The 21,392-nt window shown below is 46.8% G+C and overlaps 2 protein-coding genes and 1 pseudogene across 2 annotated transcripts; 1 reads left to right on the top strand and 2 right to left on the bottom strand.

Annotated features, from left to right (window-relative positions):
* Positions 1–366: 366 nt before the first annotated feature.
* On the bottom strand, positions 367–3,760 carry LOC124654823. The gene is made up of 2 exons (XM_047193807.1): positions 3,712–3,760; positions 367–3,530 (listed from the first exon to the last, which is right to left on the bottom strand). The coding sequence occupies exon 2, from the start codon at positions 3,461–3,463 to the stop codon at positions 506–508; it is 2,958 nt and encodes a 985-aa protein (XP_047049763.1). The 5' UTR covers positions 3,464–3,530; positions 3,712–3,760; the 3' UTR covers positions 367–505.
* Positions 3,761–7,468: 3,708 nt separating this feature from the next.
* On the top strand, positions 7,469–8,830 carry LOC124656363 (probable caffeoyl-CoA O-methyltransferase At4g26220). Its single transcript, XM_047195123.1, has 5 exons — positions 7,469–7,593; positions 7,713–7,792; positions 7,892–8,036; positions 8,113–8,247; positions 8,348–8,830. The coding sequence occupies exons 1-5, from the start codon at positions 7,501–7,503 to the stop codon at positions 8,639–8,641; spliced, it is 747 nt and encodes a 248-aa protein (XP_047051079.1). The 5' UTR covers positions 7,469–7,500; the 3' UTR covers positions 8,642–8,830.
* An 11,077-nt stretch (positions 8,831–19,907) lies between these two features.
* Positions 19,908–21,392, bottom strand: part of LOC124656196 — a 2,010-nt pseudogene continuing 525 nt past the window's right edge.

Below are 21,392 nucleotides of genomic sequence, written 5' to 3'. Positions count from 1 at the left end.
AGCAAAAAAATGAATTTCATCAAGCCGCTGCACAAGGGGTTGCAAATTACAGATGCCTTGCTAAGTACTCTTCACGGCAGTTATCTGCTAAGATGTTCAGCAGAAGCAAACACTAGTTACTAGCAGATAGAATCTCCAAGTCACATGAGTCATCAGAGAACTCATCCATATTACTCAACTTTTCATCTACTCACTCCGTCCGTAAAAAGATGTCTTAGACTAGATGCATCCAAATTTAGACAAATCTCAGACATCCTTTTATGGAGACTATGGAGACAGAGGTAGTAGAAAATTCAGTGGTACAATTACGGAGACCGAACTGTACACATCAAGTTGGTTAAATAAGCTGTCAAGTTACACATTATCTCATCACATTAGCTGTTTCTGTGATCAAACAAAAGCGTGCCATGACCAGGAATGCTAAATGGTTAATTGCTGAGACAGCCAAGAACAAAATATGAAATCCGGATGCTTACGTCAAACACTAACATGGTTCTGCATCATCTTAAATTTTACTCCTGTATCTAACAACCTTTGCTAGTGTCTCCTGAGCTGCCAATGTCTGGGCATGGTCGTGGCCAAGCGTGACCGTCCTGATGCTGATGCAAGTTCTGCACAGCTCCTCGGCGCTGTCAAATAATCCTCCTCGCATCAGTAACTTCGCCCTTGTCTCAAGCAGCATTGCTTTCAGAAGTGTCATCTCATGCCAAATGAACTCATCCACATGGTTGTCTGCTCGCAGTTTCTTCTTCCAGCAAAGTGATCCCTGCTTCAAGTCCTGTAATCGTGATGCAATTGACTTCTCCGCATCCTCAAGGATGTTGGTGCACACCTTAAGTAACTCCAATGCCGAACTGCAGCGCGAGAATGTCATGAATGCCTGTATTGCCAAGGGTAGTGCTATCTTCTTGATGAAGAGCACCAGGTCGACTGCCTTAAGTTTAACAACAGGTGGCTCTGATTTGAAGCCAAACAAAAGGAACGCACTAGCCCACATGTGGTCTGAGTACATAGACATATTGCCAGTCCTTATGACACCAGATACTGCTGCAGATGCCGGTGTCAAACTACCGCTGATCTTGCCGAACAGCTGCACAATTGGGTGAAGTTGAATCCAGCAACCTGCACGTTGAGTTGTTTTTCGCGCCAAGCCAAGTTTAACTAGTAAGTGTGCTGACTCCACCTCAGCTTTCCTTGCTTGCGGTGGTAGAAAGCAGTGTGTGCTGCACAAAAGCACGGTCTTAAGTGATGCACTCCACAACTGAAGGCTATTGGCTTTTGTTGGTAGCTTGCTGGCCATGGCAGCTAGTAGGGTTGACGATATGGGAGATGGAGCTAACCAAGAACCTACTGTGATCATCCTCAAGGCAAGGGTACCTCCTTTCACCTGGTCCATCAATGCGAAGCAGAAGACTAACACCTTAATCAGAAATAGGTTGTTCTGCCATAAGTTTTCCTCGCTGGAACTGAGCACAATCATGTTATCATTTAACGATACCCGCTCAACAGCATCAAACAGAATACAAGGATCAACCATCAACTCAGACAACAGTGAACCAACAAGCCACAGCCCAAAGCTTAGTCGTCCCAGCTGCTCATCAAATTTCTTCAGAACTTCTAGTTCCTCAGGAGGGTAATCCTTCTTCTTTTTTCCTTTTATCAGGACCATAGCATCATGAAATAAGAGCTGCGGAAGATGCATTGGTTCAAGGTTCATCACACGTTGTAGCCGTGTCGTCACCATGACGTGGCTTGCTCCTGTGCTCCTTGGTATGACATCTTGCAGGTCCTTCCCTTCCCACCAATCCTTCTCACTCTCGAGGTTATCAATGATAAGCAAGTAGGGCACATCCCTGAAAAGCTCTCTCTTCACCCTTTGAAAAGCATCCAACTCTTGCTCCTCAAAGTTCCTAATCCTGCCATGCTCCTTCTCAGCCTCAGCACTGATATCCAACCCCAAATACCTCGACAGATTCAGTATATTCTGCCTCAAGTACCTGGCCTCGCCTCCAATCCATAACACCATCTTGTACCGCTGTGAGTACCGGTATGCAAACTCCAATGCCAGCTCTGTCTTGCCAATGCCTGAAATCCCACTGATGCAGATCACATTGCCATTGGCATGATCCTTGCTGTCGCACCTGAATCTTGACTTCCTGTGCTTTGATCTCTCCTTCTGAAGGCTTCTCCCTTTTACCGATGGCTGCTCGATCGCCAGATCAACCAATGTCTCCAAAATAGGCTGCTTGCACTTGGGCAACTCAAAGCTGCTGAACTCGCCATTAGATGTCGTCACCGCATCACTATCCTTATCAGCGAATCCATCTGACACACCACTGGTTTCACAATTAGGCATGGTGCTCCTTGGGCACTCAAGATCTTCAACATCCCCCGCACACCCGAAAAACATTCTCTCAATCTCAGCAAGCTCCTTCTCTCTTCCAATAAAATGTTTGTTCCGCGGAAATGGCAACCCGTCATCACTCTCCTTCTCGCCAATTGTTCCTCGACCAAGCTTCGACTGCAGCACCGTGACCACCCTTGACACACACCTCCTCCAGCTGCTCTCATCTGTCTCGAGCTTCAGCTCATGGCACCGCATTAGCCCCTCGAACGCCTCCATCCCCTCCTTATCCTCCGGCTTGCCGTCAAACAGCCCGGCAATGTCGGACACCCGGGTGTCGAACAAGATAGGCACCAGGTTCCTCTTCTGAGCAAAGAACCGGATCTCCTCGAGGACGAATGGGTTGAGGAAGCTGGACACGGTGACAACCACGATGCCGAAAGCCGCCGAGCAGATGATACGGTCTGCAACCTCATGGCTGTGCGCGCCGGAGTACCTGGCCCGGTCGGTCATGAACGAAGCGATCCCCTGCAGCTCGAGCTCTGCCTTGAGCCACCTGCAGAACCTTGTGAGGGGAGCCCCCTGGCCGTGGAACCCGATGTACACGTCGCAGCTCCGGAGCTTGCCGTTGGACATCGGCGACGCGACGGCGCCCCGCGTGAGCGAGACGCGCGGCACGGGGAAGGAGAAGGACACGCGCGGCGCCGGCCCGCCGCCGCCATCGGAAGAGCGGCGCAGGCCGATGGCTCGAGAGTCGTAGAGCTCCGATGGCGGCGTGCGGGAGGCGCTCGTCGGGGCTTCGGTGTCCTCCGAGCGGAACCCGTCGGCGCAGGACGCCGGCGATGGCGCCGCGCCGGCGGCGCTGGAGACCTTGGGGGTTTCTCGATGCCGCGGCGGCGGCGGCGGCTCGGCGACGCGAGGGGAGATGTAGGGGGACTGCAGCGCGGAGACGAACGCGGAGGACGGCGGCGACGGCGAGGAGGGGATCGACCAGTCGGAGCCGCCGCGGCTTCCGGCAGCATTGGTCGTCTTGATGGTGAGGGACTTGGCGGCGATGGGGATGTCGTCTTTGGGCGCCGCATCAAGAAATAACTGAACTTTTTGCTCTCCTCCTTCCATGGTTAACAAGTCAATACTCTGAAAATTTCAGCAGCAAGAACTTCATAGGAATTCGGTCCTCCTTTTCCTGTCAAGTAATCCACACACAGAAAAATTATTATGTGAGATTCTGAACCAGCATCATCAGGAACGTATGGATTCAGGGCCAGAATATGCAGTCAAAGAAGACAAAGGAAGTAAGGAACTTGCAAGAACCTACAGCACATTCAGCAAGCCTAATAGACACATATTTTTCAGAAGTTAATTACCAGCAATAAGCCTTCACGGATCCAACAAAGCCATCATCATCAGTGTGGCTGCCGACCTGCCCAAGCTTCAAGAACACCCACCCAAGCCGACAGGAAAAGCTTCTAGGACTAAAAAAAGGTCAACTTTAGATATTCAAACCATAGGATGGTACCCTTCCTCTGATCTTGTCTCAGCTCTCACAAGTACCTTTCGAACAAAAACCCTCACTTCAAGGAAGTGAACTTTGGAAGCCGTTGGCCCTTTGTATTGTGAAAAAATGGAGGGGAGCTGGGGATGGCAAAAGAAGGACGGATCGAAACAGACCGGGTGGGAAGATGACATCAAAAGGCGAAGATAAAAGAGGATCAGAGGACAAGAGGATTCCCGGAACTGCAAAAGATCACGGACGTTTGTACTGTGAATGGAAAAGGCGGCCGGCGACCAAGACCGGCTGCGGCAAAACCTCACTCTGATGATTCTTGGCGGGAATTTGAGGAGTGTGAGTGTCATGTGCTGCCGCGCACCGCAGTTGTACTCGACGCACAAGTTGCAAGATTGATTGAGACCGGAGTTAAAGGAGGCGGAGTACCCAGTACTCGACTGATAAGAGCATCTCCACTCGTCCCCCCGACGAGGCCCCCGGCGAGCGTTTTTTCCATCCGGACGGCGTAATTCGGCCCAGTCGCGCCCCCGGTTCCTCGTTTTCGTCCGGATTTGGGCCTAAATCCATCCGGCGATCCCACGCCATCCCCGGCCCCCCGGGAGCGCTCGGGGACTCCGGACGAGTGAAAAGCGGGAAGGGCCCGATCCGTCGGTGACTCGACGCACGAACCCCACCGCCACGTCGCTCAAAATCTCCCCCACCCCTCGTATCTCTCTCGCCGCCGGCACCACCCCGCCGGCTTGTTGCCCGGATTGCGCCGCCACTCCTTCCCCACCTGCCTATATTCCGCCGTGTTTGGACGACGGTCTATCCGGCCGCTCTTCCGCCGGCCTCGTTTTCCGGCCTCGCTTGCTCGTCGTCGCTCGCGGCTCAGGTTGCCGCGACCACGCCCGTCGGTGTTCGTCCATTTGCCTCGCCGGCCATGGACTCGGACGAAGAGGAGGAGCGGATGTTCGTCGAGCTTATGCAAGAAGAGATGGCAGCGGCCGCCCAAGACGAGGAGCACATGATGATCCTTGGTTGCTTGGCAAGCATGTACGGCGGACCGGCAACTCGTCGGCGTGGTGGGTCGGCACGAGGTCGCCGGAAGTGCAAGCCGAGACAGCGAATGGAGGGCTACTCGCATGTTGTACGCCGACTACTTCGCCGACAATCCATTGCACGGTGAGAGTGTTTTCCGGCGTCGCTCGGGATGAGCAGAAAGCTATTTCGGAAATTGTGTATGCCATCCGCCACTTTGATCCCTACTTCGGATGCAAGGCGGATTGCACTCGGTTTGGTTGGATTTTCGTCACCGCAGAAGTGCACAAGTGGCTATGAGGATGCCGGCGTATGGAGCTCCCGGTGATACCGCAGATGACTATCTTCGCATGGCGGAGTCCACCGCCCTTGATTGTTTCTACCGGTTCCGCAGGGACGTCATAGCGATGTTCGGGGACTATTACTTGAGATCACCCACCGTCGAAGACACTCGGAGGATCCTTGCAACAAATGAAGCTAGAGGTTTTCCAGGGATGCTTGGAAGCATTGATCGCATGCATTGGCAATGGAAGAACCGTCCGTTTGCGTGGCGTAGAATGTACAAGGGTCACAAAAAAGGCTGCACTGTGATACTTGAAGCAGTGGCTACCCATGATCTTTGGATTTGGCACTCTTTCTTTGGTATGCCTGGATCCAACAATGACATCAAATGGTCGAGGTTGGGGGTTTCCTGCCGGGGGGACGGCTGGAACTTCGGCGCTCCCCACGCCAAATTTTCATCCAATCCGGACGAAAATTTCGCCGGATTTGGGCGTGGGGAGCGCCAACGAGTGGGGATGCTCTAATACTGTGTGTTTCATTGATTTTTCACTGTTCGGAGCGATGAAACAGACACTAGATTAGATATATTAATGTCTGCTGGAGCATATGCGTACTGAGGCAGGCCTGATGATCTTGCCTCTAGGGCGGCGATTCTCACAGCAATTTGCAAATAGAGAGATCTGTTGCGACTCGCAATTTGTACCACCAGAGCTTCCGTGATCATCCAAATGGCCATTGCTGTTGGAATCACATCATACTCGTGAAGAGGGCCGGTGGCCCTGAGCTGGGTCAGCAGATTTGGGGGCAGAACGACCAGACGACCAGGGACTGTACTGCCCTCCCCATTCAAGGCTGGTGCGAGGACGAGGACGAAGACAGACAAAAACCACCGGATCTTCCTGCCTCCTCACATGCTTGGCCACATGCAGCACTGCAGTCTGCAGAGATGCGCTGAAATTGAGGGTCGGCCCTCCCTATCGATTGGATTTTCTTCTCTGACTATTTCTACGGTTTATTCTCTCCATTTGCGAAAAGAAGACATGACGTTTTAAAAAAAAATCAATTTTGGTTAGAAGTTAGTCCAGCAGTACTGATTCATGTCATACAAAATTGATGCCATTAGTTTCATGTTTCAAAGAACTTTTAACCGCACAATTTTTCCAACACATAACCCGCGCTTTAATGATGCGATGCTTGTTCGAATGTACAATTTCGAACACATGCGGGCTTTAGAAACTTTATTCTTGCCAAATTGTATTGGTGCTTGGCTTATTTACCTAAGTTTCAAACCCTAATTTTTGTCAATAATCAGTTTGATCTTCTTTTCCCACCTTCGTTCGAATTTTATGAAGATCCATTGGATCTTTGATTGAGTAATTTTTTTTATTTTTTATTGGCCTCCTCCAGACTAGAGAGGAGGTTAAATTTGAGTTGCAATTCAACTTCATTTTGTTAAGTTATTTTACTGTGCTTCGACATAATATAGATGGAATCATGCTATGTAGGATTTGAACCTACTGAACTAAACTAAGAGCGCTTTCATTCATTCAAAAAGAAAATTGGTAAGCTATTCAGGAGTCGTCTAGATAGAGTACTTAAGGCTATGCCAAGTGGGTTCCAATGCAACGCTGCGGAGGAAGAGGGTAGGATGGTACTTGAATCTATCTATAGAAATAATTTACTATTAAATTTTTGACACTTATTATAGATCGGAGGTCTTACGACGTCGAGTTGTGTATCTTGCACAGTTGTAACTAGGCTCCTAGTAGGTAAGTTTTCATGTCGGTTTTGGGTGTTATCGTCAGCCTGTGTATACATTTCATTGTCTTTGTAAAGATGGTAAGCATTTGATTGACACTTGGACGAAATTGTAAATAATGTTTTTCTCCCTTTTGCGTCTTGGGCCACATGTCACATTATTTTGGACAAAAGTACCCTACGGTCTGGCTCCGTACATTGCTACTAGTTTAAACCCGATCAAAATTTATGCCAAATACGGATGGAAAGGCATAGTACTAGTGAGCTGTTTGTTTGTATTATGTTTCTCAAGAAAATGTATTGTGTTCTTCAAGCAAAAAAAACAACGTCCCATTTTGTCATATTTCTGGAAAAAGAACAGCGAGTTGTACTCTGATTGCCGAAAGCCCAATACAATCCACCCACTTCTTTCTCGGCCTTCAAGCCCAAATTCCTACGCGAATTGCCAACAGAAATGGCAAGAAATAGAGACGCCCCGGACGAAGATTTGGCTTGACTTGATCTACTCCAGTCCATACTTCGTTGCAAAGAAGACTTACTTGTCTTGAGGAACATTGCCGGCCGCCTGCAAAGCCAGCAACAAAGAATGGCCGCCACCGGCGCCGGAGAAGGCAAAAAGGCGGCCGCCGGGAGCAGCCTCCACAGCAAGACCCTCCTCAAAAGCGAGCAGCTCTACCAGGTAAGTCAAATCTCCCCTAAATCGTGCGGATTGAATCACCCAAAAGCTTTCGATCAGTGGGACTATCCATTTTTAGATGAATTGACGATCCAATTCCCCTACACGTTTCTCGGCTGTAGTACATACTCGACTCCACGGTGTTCCCGCGCGAGCCCGACTGCCTCCGCGAGCTGCGCATCGCCACCACCACCCACCCCATGTAAGGATCCCGTTCGTAGCCTGTCCTGTTCTCTTGAATCTTTGCTCGAGCGGTTCTTGCACGGCGAGTGTTTGACGTTTTGTCCGTACGGGCGTGTAGGGCTGGCATGGCGGCGTCGCCCGACCAGGTGCAGCTGTTTGGCCTCCTCATCAACATGCTCGGCGCCAAAAACGCCATCGAGGTCGGCGTGTTCACCGGGTACTCGCTGCTTGCCACCGCCCTCGCCCTCCCCGACGACGGCAAGGTTAGAGTTCTGCCGTTTGCTGGCTTCCTGGTGTGGGCGCGCATGACACGATCATTGTTTCCCCCATGAATGGCAGGTTGTGGCCATCGACGTCAGTCGCGAGAGCTATGACAAGATAGGGTCGCCGGTGGTCGAGAAGGCCGGCATGGCACACAAGATCGACTTCCGTGTGGGTTTCGCGCTGCCGGTGCTGGATCAGCTGGTGGCGGAGGTACGCTCTTCCCTCTGCCTCCGCGTTAAGTTGCAGCGACGACAGTTACGACATGGTATTCAGATGAACATGACGGTGAGCTCCTGAGTCATTTTTGCAGGATGGCACCAGTGGCAAGTTCGACTTCGCGTTCGTGGACGCGGACAAGGCTAACTTCCACCACTACCACGAGCGGCTGCTGCGGCTGGTCAGGGTTGGGGGCCTCATCGCCTACGACAACACGCTGTGGGGCGGCTCCGTGGCCGCGCCCGATGACGAGACGCTGTCGGAGCGGGACCGTGAGCTGGCGCAGATCGCCAGGGAGTTCAACGCAGCGCTATCCGGCGACCGCCGCGTCCAGGTGTGCCAGCTCGCCATCTCCGACGGGATCATGTTGTGCTGCCGCGTCGCCTGATCGATCGGCTGACTGGCTGCGTCGGCTTGCGACAATGCTGGTGCTTGGAGTCTGAATAAGCACCATGGGTTGCAATAATGTAAAGCAGAACGATGTATGATAGGATTGCCAAGGTGGTGTGATGTTGGAACTTGTCGGGCTGTGTGTGTCCTCTGTAGAGAATGAGTGTAAACTCTTTAGGATTATACTAGTATTATTGCCCTGCGACATTTGAATTAATAAACCTTTACCAAAGAAATATGTTTGTTTCAACTCATTATAAGGCAAATTGTAGTGAGCCACATCACCTTAGCCCTTAGGAATATCTGACGGATTTGCATACCAGGTATCCTCTTCCTGCACCGTAGCCACATGCCCACATCAAAGTAGTGCAAAACTGAATTTTCCCAATGAGCTTACCCACGAGCCACGATCTCCTCATTCCAGGCTTGGACTGGCACTTCCTCAAGACACAGGTGCACATGGTGATTCAGAACAGTGGCACCAGCATGAGCAAAGCGGCTGACCATTACATCCAGGCCATCAAAGGTGAACCGACCTTCAGTGACCACCTCCTCGCGGTGGTGGCCGCAGGTGAAGGTAGCGAAGAAATCTTTCAGGTAGAATGACACCACCAAAGATCCGCAGCGGCAGCTTGGCCTTCTTGGAGATGAGCTTGGCCAGGTTCCTTGGCATTTGCCCTTGGCGATGAGCTTGGCCAGGTCGTTGGCATTTGCCCTTAGCCGGGTGCCAACAAGTCAGATGATTGCAACATGGTTGGCGAGGCCCTCAGCCGCCTTCTCGATGGCGGGGTTGGAGTCGACTACTTGGTGGCCCTCCTCTAGGCGCAGGGGAGGGTCTCTTTGAATTGTGTGTGTTTGTTATTATAAGGCAAATTTTTATTGTTGTTCATTGCTATCGAGTAATTGTTGTTCTACCAGTGATTAAAGTATGTACTTTGTGTCCAAGGGTTGGTCTAGAGCATCCATTACGTTTTTGCTAGCTCTAGGGCCGACTAGAATCAAGTTAGTTTTAGTTTGGCTACATATATCCTTAATGTGGGCACAATCAAGCTAAGTTTTGGGTGTTTCCAATTTTTCTATGACAAACCTAATAGAAACACAGATTAATGCTTTGTGTTCTACATCCCCTTAATCCAAAGGGTAGATAGTGTGGGGCACTTGGATCAGCAGTGAAATGATATGCGCCATGTTGGAAACCACCTCTTGCATACGATACAGTATATGTATGTAAAATTAATTGGGTTGTATTGTGGAAAGATGAAGTAGCCAAACCTTCAAGGGGTGTCACCAACACACAATACAAATGTTTAAATCGACTTTTACAAAGAAATCCTAGCGCGCTTAGGTGCCAGACAAGGGAATAATATATTTTAGTCCACTTTTCTCTCGCGTGTCTTCCAAATTTGGTCGTCCCTCCGTGCAAGCGCAGTGACAGTGAGATTTAAGGACGTACTTCATGATTTTCAAGTTATCATGCGACTTTATGCATATGTTCGTAGTTAGTTTAAGATGCAAAAAACACATAAATTATCCACATTATGAGCAAAATTCCAACTCAAGTAAGTCATATATCTTCTTGAGTATCAATATTTTGAACTAAATTCTAATTAAACTATTCTATGATATATTAGGCTTTTACTAGTCAAGCTAAAAAAATGAATTAAGTCCTCGACAAATCAGGTACATGAATTTGAACCTTGAACTCAGTACAAGATATTGAAATTGGCTCGTCCTTGTGCATTTGTTTGGTGGCAACTACACACATGAAAGCATTGAATTGACATAATTTTCACATGCTTTTTTCCAAGTGCTCATACGTAATAGTTTTATAATGTAATTTGTTTCCAAGTGCATTTTTTTACTAGTCAAGATTTACTGTAATTTATCAAAATTTGGATCGCCCGTGTGCATTTGTTTGGTGGCAACTACACATGAAAGCATTAAAATTGGCACAATTCTCACATGATTTTTTTCCAAGTGCTTAGACGTAATAGTTTCTTCTGTGAAGTAGTGGTTGCTTTATTTGGATCGTGCAACGATCTTTTGGTACAGATCCATTTTCAGCTCAAGTTTAGATCGCTGACGTGCAACGACCCACCTATCATAACTTTGGGCCTTCTATGTATGAAATGTCCCAAAAGTTGGCACCCATTTTGGGAAATTTGAAACGATTGAAATATCCCTTCTAACCATGAATCTGACGAAATTATATTTATTAACTGTTATGACAACACAGGTATTCTAGTGCACAGTGCTGCTTCCACAGACGTCCTCGTATTGCGGGAGTAGTCAAGCAGTGCTAGCGTGCTGCCGACGGAGAAGCAGTACGAGCAGTTGCGCGGACGACCATAGCCCGCCCAACCCGTAGTTCAATATTTGGTTCAAGTAGGCAACCCATTTTCAGGAGTGGCTCTATGACCATATCAAACATGTGCCACCACTTTTCACCCATGTTGGATAAGCCTTAACGGACGCCGCCACATTGCCCACCCGATCGACGACCAAGGGGATTTGCCACCGCCGCGCTACACAAGCTCCGCCCGACGACTTCCGTAGTGGCAGCAGGAGGGGAGGGACCAAAGGGATCGGGTTGGGGGATGGGCGCCTGGGTGGCTGGCGAAAGACACTCTGGTGCGGCCCAGCGTGGCCACACGGCCACACAGGAGCAAAGGGATCGGGCCAGAGGACTGGCGTAACTGCACGGCATGCTAAAGTTAAGTAATCCCTCTATGCCAAAATATAGTGCCTTCTAAGATTTTTTTGAAGTCAAACCAAGTAAAGTTTGACAAAATTTATCATTAAAAAAATCCAAATTTAGAATCTTAAATCAATACCACCAGATTCATCATAAAATATATTTTAATATGGTATAGATTATGTATTGTAGATATATATAATTTATCAATAATCTTTGTCAAATTTAGTGTAGTTTTACTTTCACGAAAATTAATGCGCACTATATTATAGCATGGAAAAAGGAGTACGTATCTGTATATAGCATGCAGCCTCTTAATGAACGACTCTGAATGACGCTGACTAATTCGGGTCAAGAAAACTAAGATGTAACTTGGCTTTAGCATCATGAGACGAGTGTGGGTTGCGGTTAGTAACAGACCTGTTTTATGTTATAAGTTAGCTAGTTGCTATTATTATCGATTATTATAATATGACGTTCGGGTCTTTCGGGATTTTTTTTAACGAAAAGAGGGGTCTAGAAAGACCCGAGGCTGCACTTTATACTAAAAGCGGTGGGTACATCTTACAAACAGGACCATGAACAGATAGAAGTTACAACATAGTTCTGGAAATTTGCGCAAAGGACATTCAATAAAATACAGGAAAAGCAATTGGGTCCCTGATCCTCTCCACCGGAGTTGAATTTCGATCGTTGACAAACCACTTGGCAGTGAGAAGAAGAGGAGTCCGACGAGAAGCTCTAGATTGGGCCTCCTCTCTAGAGCTTGAAGGAAATGCCTCCTTGGTGTCTTTCGGGTCAAGTGAGTCTTCAGCAACTAATGTGTCGTAGAGTTTTTTTTTCTGAACATAAGTATATATGAGTTGCTAGTATTATAACACGCCGTTCGGATCTTCAGGTCAAGAGCTTAATTGTCTTGAGCAACTAAGTATCATGTCGAAATATGTATACTCATTTATATATGAGTTGTTAGTATTATAAGACGCTGTTCTCGTCTCTCGGGTCAAGAGCTTAGTTGTCTTAAGCAACTAATGTGTCGTAACGTATGTTCAAATAAGTATACTAGCTAAATGCCCGCGCGTTGCCACGATTTAACACGCGATTTGTGGATAATTAATAATCATTATGGTTATTCTGCTGTAAATTTGGTCACATCATGTTGTTATGTACATCACATGCCACTCAGTTTCAACCTAGCTTGCAGCCTAAAATCACAAGCAGCCAATCGCTAAAAAATACTTAATACGGGAGATAGACAATGTATGAAAGAAACTGCTCAATACAACCGGTTATCATTTGCCTAGGGCGATGCACATGTTGACCGTTTGATCAGCAATGCCGCAGTTTACTGCCCAACACCGAAGCACCTAGGAGTTCTTGAATCTACCGACTGCTGCCAATAAACACATTTTGACAGTTCTTTTTTTCTTTTTTCTCAGTAATTTTGAGCTGATTCAGGTGGCCAGGTTTTCTTTCTACTGAAAATCGCATAACAATGACTGAAACGTGATTTTTTCTGTAAATTACAAGAAAAAGTAAGTAAAATCAGTTCTCCTAAAAATCATTTTAAAACTCATTTTCTAAAAACTGATCGCTAATATATTTGACATCCAAACAACAACAAAGGAAAACCTAGCAGGTCGGACATGGCCCATGGGAACTGGTTCTCTTTTTTTGCGGAATGGAGGAGATAATATTAAACCAGCGATCTTACAGATAAACCCAGAAGAAACTGAAAATTATAACAAGGCCCTTCCTCTAGATCTCGACGGGGACGCCGCACGGAAGCCGTCGGTGGCGCGCCGCTGCCGCTGCTCCGCTTCATGCTTTGGACAGGAGTCAGCCCCGAGACAGCCGGGAAGTCGCCGATCGCCGGATCTGCCGATCCTACTCGCCGAAACGCCGCCACCGTCACGCTGGACTTCAACACCATCTCCACCACTTTAATACTACGGATCTGCCGCACCGGATCCGGCCGGGGCACACCGAGCGCCGCCACTCTGAAGACCAGCGACCTCGACGAAGACGGCCACCGCGCGAAGGAGCTCCGAAGACCACCCACGCGAGAGGGGAGAGCAGCCGCCACCACACACCACACCGCCGCCATCACCGCCTCCAGGACGACGCCGGCTGAGATACCACCGAACCCTACACTATGTACAAGCCTCGATCTACGGATTCCCCACCCTCCCGCCGCCGAGGCGACCGCCGGAGGAGGAGGAATCCGCAGATCGGAGGTGAGCGAGGTGGGACGACGGAGGAGTTTCAGAAATCGCCTCTCTGGGTACTGTAGCGGGAGAGAGGAGGCGTCCAAGTCGCATTTTGGACCTTTGACTGACGACGGTGATGAAATAAGGGACAGGTGAACAAGTTTGCACCGATGGGATCTGGGGTATGCACGGGCGACTTTTGCTTCGAGGCGTTATATATGAGCTGGCTAGGGCATCCTAATTGGTTTTTTTTATAAAAAGAATATATTAATATTAAAAGATACTAATTGCATCCAGTCTTTGTAACAATGTAACACCCTAATGGCAGTACGGATGCACATTGCCAAAAAAAGATTAAAAAACTAAGAGATAAAAGTCCAGCATCCCAGACCTAGCAACAACAATACATCCACCACCAAAGACAACACCTGAAATACAAACTCTCCAAAAGCGACGTCTCCAAGAAGGGAACTGTGCACCAACGCCGTCGTCGCACGACAAAAGATCTTAGGTTTTCACCCTGAAGATAGTCCCCGCTCTCAAAACAATGTCTTCAACAAGGTCATTGTCAGGCACAACCAGTTAAGGCCAGACCTTGGGTTTCCACCCTGAGAGGTAGGACTCTGAACTTCACTTGTGTTGCCGCCTCCACTTTCATACCACTGCTGCGAAGCCCAGAACGCCAAGCAAGTCCCTCAATATCGCGGAGACTTGAACCTCCCTTAGCTAGTTCTCCAATCTGGTCTTTATGATATTCCTTCTTCTGACTTCAACATGGACCAAGAAGTTACTTGATGCCAACACATAATAGAGATTCACGCTGCTCCCTCCAGAACCAAACGGTCGGAATAAAAGCATGGGTGCGCGTGACCCGAATACCACCCGATCCAGCAAACTTCAGGCAAAAGATGGAATGTTCCATTTGCCGACGGCGCCTTCCGGAACTCATCACTCCAGCCATATCAAGGCAGGCTGGCCTCCGGAAGATCTTCATCTTCGCATGAGAGAAACCCGAGGACCACCACCAAAAAAAGCTAGACCAGCAGCCCCCACGCCGCCAGTCACTCCTGCCGGATCACCATAGAGGAAAAAGGTGACGCGGATCATGCGTACCACCTCCGCCGGGGGCGAAGGCCGCCACCGCTCCACCCACTCCTCCATGGCTACCGGCGAAGTGCATCAGGCCACGACCAAGCAGCCATGCCGCCCGGCGTCCTCAACTTGTGCCTCATCGCCTCCCATGATGTGCCGCCGCGGAAGCCCTCTCCTCCCCTTAGTCGTTCGACGGGAGGGGCTCCGCCACCGCCACCGGAGACGACAACAGCGGCGGCCTGAGGGGCGGTGGCCTGAGGGACGGCTGCTGGGGCTTGGGGACGTGGTCCTCCGCCACTGCTCGGGAGGGGGGCGGGAGGGGAGGTAGGGTTTCGGGAGGTCTCAAAACCCAGGGGGTGTCTTAGGCATGGAATGATGGCGGTCATACTAATTGGTAATAAGGACTTGCGAAAGAAATTCTAGTTGGCTGCCGAGGATGCCTAGTACCAGCAAGTAGGCTCTGATCAGATCCCGATCGATCAATCCAGGCAATCCAGCATCTCAAGTCTGCAGAAGTAACTTAAAACTCGGAGTAAATTTTACACCCCAAATAGCCTAACTATCACTTACTAGTTGAATTCCCATGCTTCGCCACGGCCCATATTTTTCCTTACAACATATATCAATTCTCCATTCTTTTCAACGAATAAGGCTTATTTTTTCTGAAGAGTCAAATTTACTAAACCTGGTCCAAACTTTTAAGGAAAACTACGAACAACTATAATATTATGTATATAGATATAATACAGAAATATATTTCATGAGGTATCTAATAACATTGATTTTGTATTGTGCATGCTAATTATGTTTTGTAAAAGTTTACATTGTTTGATTTTTTAAAGCTACACATTGTTAGGTCTCATGGTTACCTAATCAAATCTTCCCTTAAGAAGCTAATGTAATACTTATGAAATAGTTTCCCGTCAAAATCAAAACTAGAGTGCAGTCTTCGAGTCAATAAAATTATCATCATCTTCAGATCAGCCACCGGTTCAACTAGCACACGCGGTCGACGAGCTAGCTTGCAGGTAATAATTAGTGCCAACTTTATATATGCAGTCACATCTTACAGTTGACATTAGTTGGAGATACATTTTTTTAAATGATATTACTAGTTGGAAGATATGATTAACATGGAAAGGCACGTCCTTAATCTCTTGCTTGGTGTCGTATATGGTATATAATATGTATCTACATGTATATATGTTCATTGAGCTTCTCAGTACGCGGGACATATAGTGATTCCCATCTTTCCTCTTCACCTTGTGGTTGAGATCTTTCCTTCCAAGCCTATTGTTGAGGCTCTTTGAAGCGTCATTTGAATCATCTAGCTCGACGAAGAAGAAATCTCAGGTCGACAAAGACAATGGCTGTAGAAAAGGTATGTAGATTATATCAGAACAAACTTCTATATATAGATTTTTTTTGTCTTCTTGTGTGTGTGGTTGTGTGTGTGTAACTAGCTGTGCTAGCGAGTGATATTATGACCCATCCGGTAAATCACATCATAAATACTGATACGGCCAGGGGTGATATTCATAGTATTCCCTCTTTACATCCTGTACGTAGTTTAAGAAAAAATATAGATATATGCCATAAAAGATATATCATCGAGTTCATATTCAAAAGAAGTTTTAAATGATATATTTTTTATGAAATTTAATTCATATTCTGTTGATAAAACTAATGGTCAAAGTTTTTCTAAAACTACGTGCATTCGTGTTAAACTGAACTGGAGGGAGTAAAATTCCACATAGATACGCTTTGGACACATAAATCTGCTAAAAAGCACTTTATTTCTCCGGTGGATGTTTACTTGATATATAAAGTGCAGGTATTTTTTCACATGATAGGGAGCACGATTTGATCTGAATTTTCCTGCAGTTTTGCACCATGCAAATGGCTTCAAATACACTTTTTCGATAAAGAACGTTTTATTATTTAAACGGTTAAACATTACGTCCGGGGTCTGCATAACTAAGATGCACACAGTGGATTCAAATGCATGCAAGTAACATATGATGAGCATAGTAATTTAGATGGCTTTAAAAAAAGGATGCCCGAGCCACTGCATCGATTGATGCATACATCCATCAAGATGGTTTAACTTGTGATTATAGTTCTGGATCTAATAATTAAGATGGATAAATTAGTACTAGCTAGAACATGACTAATCCCAATCTACTCGATGAATTGATCATACATAGGTGGATGATTACTGTGATGTGTTGAAGACGGAGATCCATATTACGAATGCAACAATAACAAGATTGTCTAGTCATGCCAAGGATATATGGAAGAGCCCAAGGGGGACGGTGATCCGTATCGAGATCCTTGTTGTACTGGCGGCTTTCTTCTTTCTTTTCCTCGGTGTCTTTGGGCGCTACCGTCGCCAAAGCAGAAACCTGTTCGTCCAGAAAGGTGTCTTTGGCGTTTATACCTTGTCCTCCTCACTGGTAGCCTACACCCTGGGTTCAATGCAGTCCTCCTCTGTAAAGAGCAGCATGTATCGTTTTTGGGCCATATCCCTCTTCATCCTTCATGGTTGCACCGACTCCATCACAGCCCACAGTCTGGGTGACAACAAAGAAATCATGAAAAATATCAGCCAGATGTTGGTCTACTATATGTATGGTGCATTCCTGATTATCAGTTACCCGAACATGACAACCTCAAGGAAGAACATGATGGTTTTTTATCTATTTGGACTCTACGTTGTCAAGTTCACTCACAGAATATCAGCATTTTTCTTGGCAACCGGGTCTGGGAATGTGAGCAAAACGGTTGCTGATTACATGTATCAAAAGCAGAAAATAGGCTGGGTGTTTGATCCAGCCACAATGAAAGGTTGCCATTACCTAGTTGACTGGCCGATTGGGAAATTCAAGCTGGATAATGAGACATATGCAATTGAAATAGCAGCAGATCGTAATGAAGTCATCGACATAGAAAAGATATGGTTATGCAGGTCACTAGGCCGAGAACTCAAGTATGAATGCCTTTCCTTCTCTTTGTGTCATCTATTGAGAAGGCGTATCTTTGGGTTTGCATGCGGTGAATCTAAGATAAATGCACATAATTTTGTATTCAAGGGGCTGCTCTCCGATCCGGAAAATGATTACAGCAGAGTATTCAAGGTGATTGAAACCGAGTTAGCCTTCATATATGATTTCTGCTTCACCAAGTATGCTGTCATCTATTATAAGTTAAGAGCTGCAACAATTTGGTACCTGGTCTCGGTAGCCAGTATATGCTTTGCAATATATGTCGTAGCTACCGATGGGGGTAAATACAACTGTTCTCGTACTAAAGATCAGTCTTTTATCGTCAACACCAAGGCTGATTTTATCATCACCTTTGTGATACTGGCCACCGCTGGTTTGCATGAATTGGTACAGATGCTGATTTTCTATACAAGTATTTGGGGCAGAGTGTCATTTGCTTGTCAGCATATCCGGGAAGAAGAGGCAATGGCGAAAAGAGGAAGGGTTAACTGGTGTTGCATGATGATCATGCTGAGACTAAAAGGGCTTCTAGCGAAGATTGGTGTGCGATGTGGCTCAAACAAAAACCACTGGCTACACGAGCTTGGGCAGCACTCACTGATTGAAGCAGTCAGCTACCGTTCGGATCCATCGGCGGCCAAGGGGAAAGATACTAACTTACTTAGCAAGCTCGTGAAAATTGCGTTGCAGATGGACCAAGGCTTGTATCTCCGTAACATACATCTAAGAAGTACGCAAGCATCCAATGTTCGTGGAAATATAAGGCCTCCTATGAAACTAAATTCACAAGTAAAGAAGGCACTTGTGCTTTCCCTTGTGCGTACTCAAGGAAAGCTAACGAATGGCAAATCATCGTTAGTGGCCAATGAAGCAGGATCTCTCTCATGGGCTTGTGAGTGGGACGTGCATCCCCAAACAGCCTGCATCATCTTGACTTGGCACATTGCAACATCTTACTGTGAGATGATGATAACATCGCGAGGCGGCCCCAGCGGAGAAGAAACCAAGTCATCAGTACACTTCGGCGTCGCCACAGCACTGTCGAGATACTGTGCACACCTGATGGTCTCTCAGCCGAAGCTTCTCCCGGGCAACCGTTACGATACGTCATATGTGTTTGACACAGTTGCTGAGGAAGGGACAAAGTTCCTGCAGAGTGAAACGAACAAATATGAGGCCATGAAAAATCTGATGTTGCCGCCGCCGACAGTCTTCGGGAGAGGCGTGGCACTGGGGAAGCAACTGGAGGTGATGCCGGAGGGCATATGCTGGAAGGTGATGGCTGATTTCTGGGCCGAGATGTTGCTCTACCTTGCACCGTCGGATGAAGTCGATGAGCACATCGAGAAGCTCGCAAATGGTGGGGAGTTCATCACCCACATATGGGCTTTGCTCTCTCACGCAGGCATCCTTGCAAGGGATGACGAGCTTCCAGTTGGATCGGCGTAAACAACAACAATCCACTACACCCTTTATCACTTGGGTCTGTATCTTCTTCTTTTGACCAACTAAGCATGGTGTTCTGTGTGAACATGTATAATGTTTTCTTTTTCTTTTTCTTGAGAATTGCCTTGTATCTATGACATGTTATTTTATAAGTTTCCGACTCGAAGTCTATGTATGCATTTACTGATTTTCGAAATGGGGAACTTAGCCCCAGCCTCTGCATCTACTCAGGGTGTACATACCTTCTTGGCTTATACTGATGTGATAAGGAACGAGCAACTTTGGTCTATATAAGTAAATCGAATTTCCACTTCTAGTCTGTTGAAATGATGCTACTTTGTACAAGGGAATTGTGCTAGTGAAATGTCACACTGAATAAGAGGTGAAAATACTGGAACTGTATGAGAGATTCAGAATAAGAATAGCATTAAAAAAATGCATTGCATCAAGCAGTTTCACAAGGGGTGGTCCCGAAGTAAAGATGCCATGCGGTAGTTATCTTCTGAAATGTTCAGCAGAAACAATCAGTAGTTTGCTAGCAGATAACATCTCCAAGTCACATGAGTCATCACAGAACTCATCCATATTACTCAAATTTACATCTAGAAAATATGTGGTAGAATTCAGTAGAAAAACTGTGCATACTAAGTTCGTTAAATTGTCAAGTCACACATGACCTCAACAGACTAGCTATTTATGCGATCTAACAAAACATGTCGCGATTAAGATGCCGAGTACTGAACTACTGATACCTCAAATTACCAAACATGAAATCTGGGTATTTATGTCAAATGGCTCACATGGTTCTGCGTCCTCTCAGTTGCGTCGTCTACTCATGTATCTAACTACCTTTGCAAGTGTCTCCTGAGCCGCCAATGTCTGGTTGTGGGTGTGGCCAAGCATGACAGTCCTGATACTAATACAGGTTCTGCACAACTCGTAGGCACTGTCAAATAACCCTCTCCTCATCAGTAGCTTCGCTCTTGTCTTGAGGAGCGTTGCTTTCAGCAGTGTCATCTCATGCTAGACGAATTCGTCGACATGGTTGTCTGCCCACAGTTTCTTTTTCCAGCACTGCGATCCCAGCTTCAAGTCTTGTAATCGTGATGCCATTGACTTCTCCGCATCCTCGAGGATGTTGATACACACCTTGAGCAACTCCAATGCTCAGCTACACCGGGAAAATGTCATGAAAGCTTGGATTGACAGGGGCAATGCTATCTTATTTATGAAGACCACCAGGTCGACTGCCTTAAGTTGAACCGCAGGTGGATCTGATTTGAAGCCAAACAATTGAACACGTACCTGTCAACCCATTCAGGGTGTATCATCCAGTTCTTCTTTGGAGTACGAGTCTGCAGGGGCTCGAGGCTCTGCGGATCAGCCTCCAAGTACGCTGCATGATGTTTCTGATCAATCACTGGATCAAGCAACGATCGGGCCACCATATCTGCACACATAACACCATTGTTCACACAGAAAGCTTAGTTCATACATATTACAAATTGTAGCATTGTTCAGATATAGTAAAAATTAAACCATTGATCACAAAGATTACAAATTAATGCATAGTTCATACATATTACAAATTAAAGCATTATTCAGACATACTACAAATTAAAGCATAGTTCGTACATATTACAAATTGAAGCATTGTTCAGACATACTACAAATTAATCCATAGTTCATACATATTACAAATTGAAGCATTGTTCAGACATACTACAAATTAAACCATAGTTCATACATATTACAAATTTGCTACTGTCTCCCTCTAGTTCTTCCCCTCCCACTCCTTCCTCGATTGCTCGTGTCCAAACTGGTTGCACAGAAAACATTGCCTAGTTGGACCACCCGCTTCGGCCTCATCCATATCATTCCTAATGCGCCTTGTCTCCCGTTGACCTCTACTTGTCCGCAATAACCTTGGGTCAGGGATGTACCGCCTTTCATTTGGTATCACCGTAGTAAAATTTCCCACAACTCTATATCCTACCATCTAACCGGTCCAGGTGTTCAGCACGGACTCTTTCATGTAATATGGAGAGATGAAAGAGATTGAGTCCATCCCTAGTTGTCTAGAAGCTGCCAGCACATGCGAGCATGGAAGGTGAAGCAACTTCGGTTTGTTGCATGTGCACTCACACGATGGCCATTCTTCATTTCCAATTCTGACCTCATGTGTTCTCACCGCATTCACACAACCAAACTTATCGGTAGGTAAGCGCACCTCAAACCTCCTTTCCCGATTACCGATGGCCGAACAATGTGTGACATACCCTTCTTCATCTTGTCATCCAT

This window comes from Lolium rigidum, chromosome 5, assembly GCF_022539505.1.
Source record: "Lolium rigidum isolate FL_2022 chromosome 5, APGP_CSIRO_Lrig_0.1, whole genome shotgun sequence".
NCBI classification, from domain to species: domain Eukaryota; kingdom Viridiplantae; phylum Streptophyta; class Magnoliopsida; order Poales; family Poaceae; genus Lolium; species Lolium rigidum.
The sequence above is the reverse complement of the archived record's forward strand: the minus strand, read 5'-3'. Positions and strand labels throughout refer to the sequence as shown.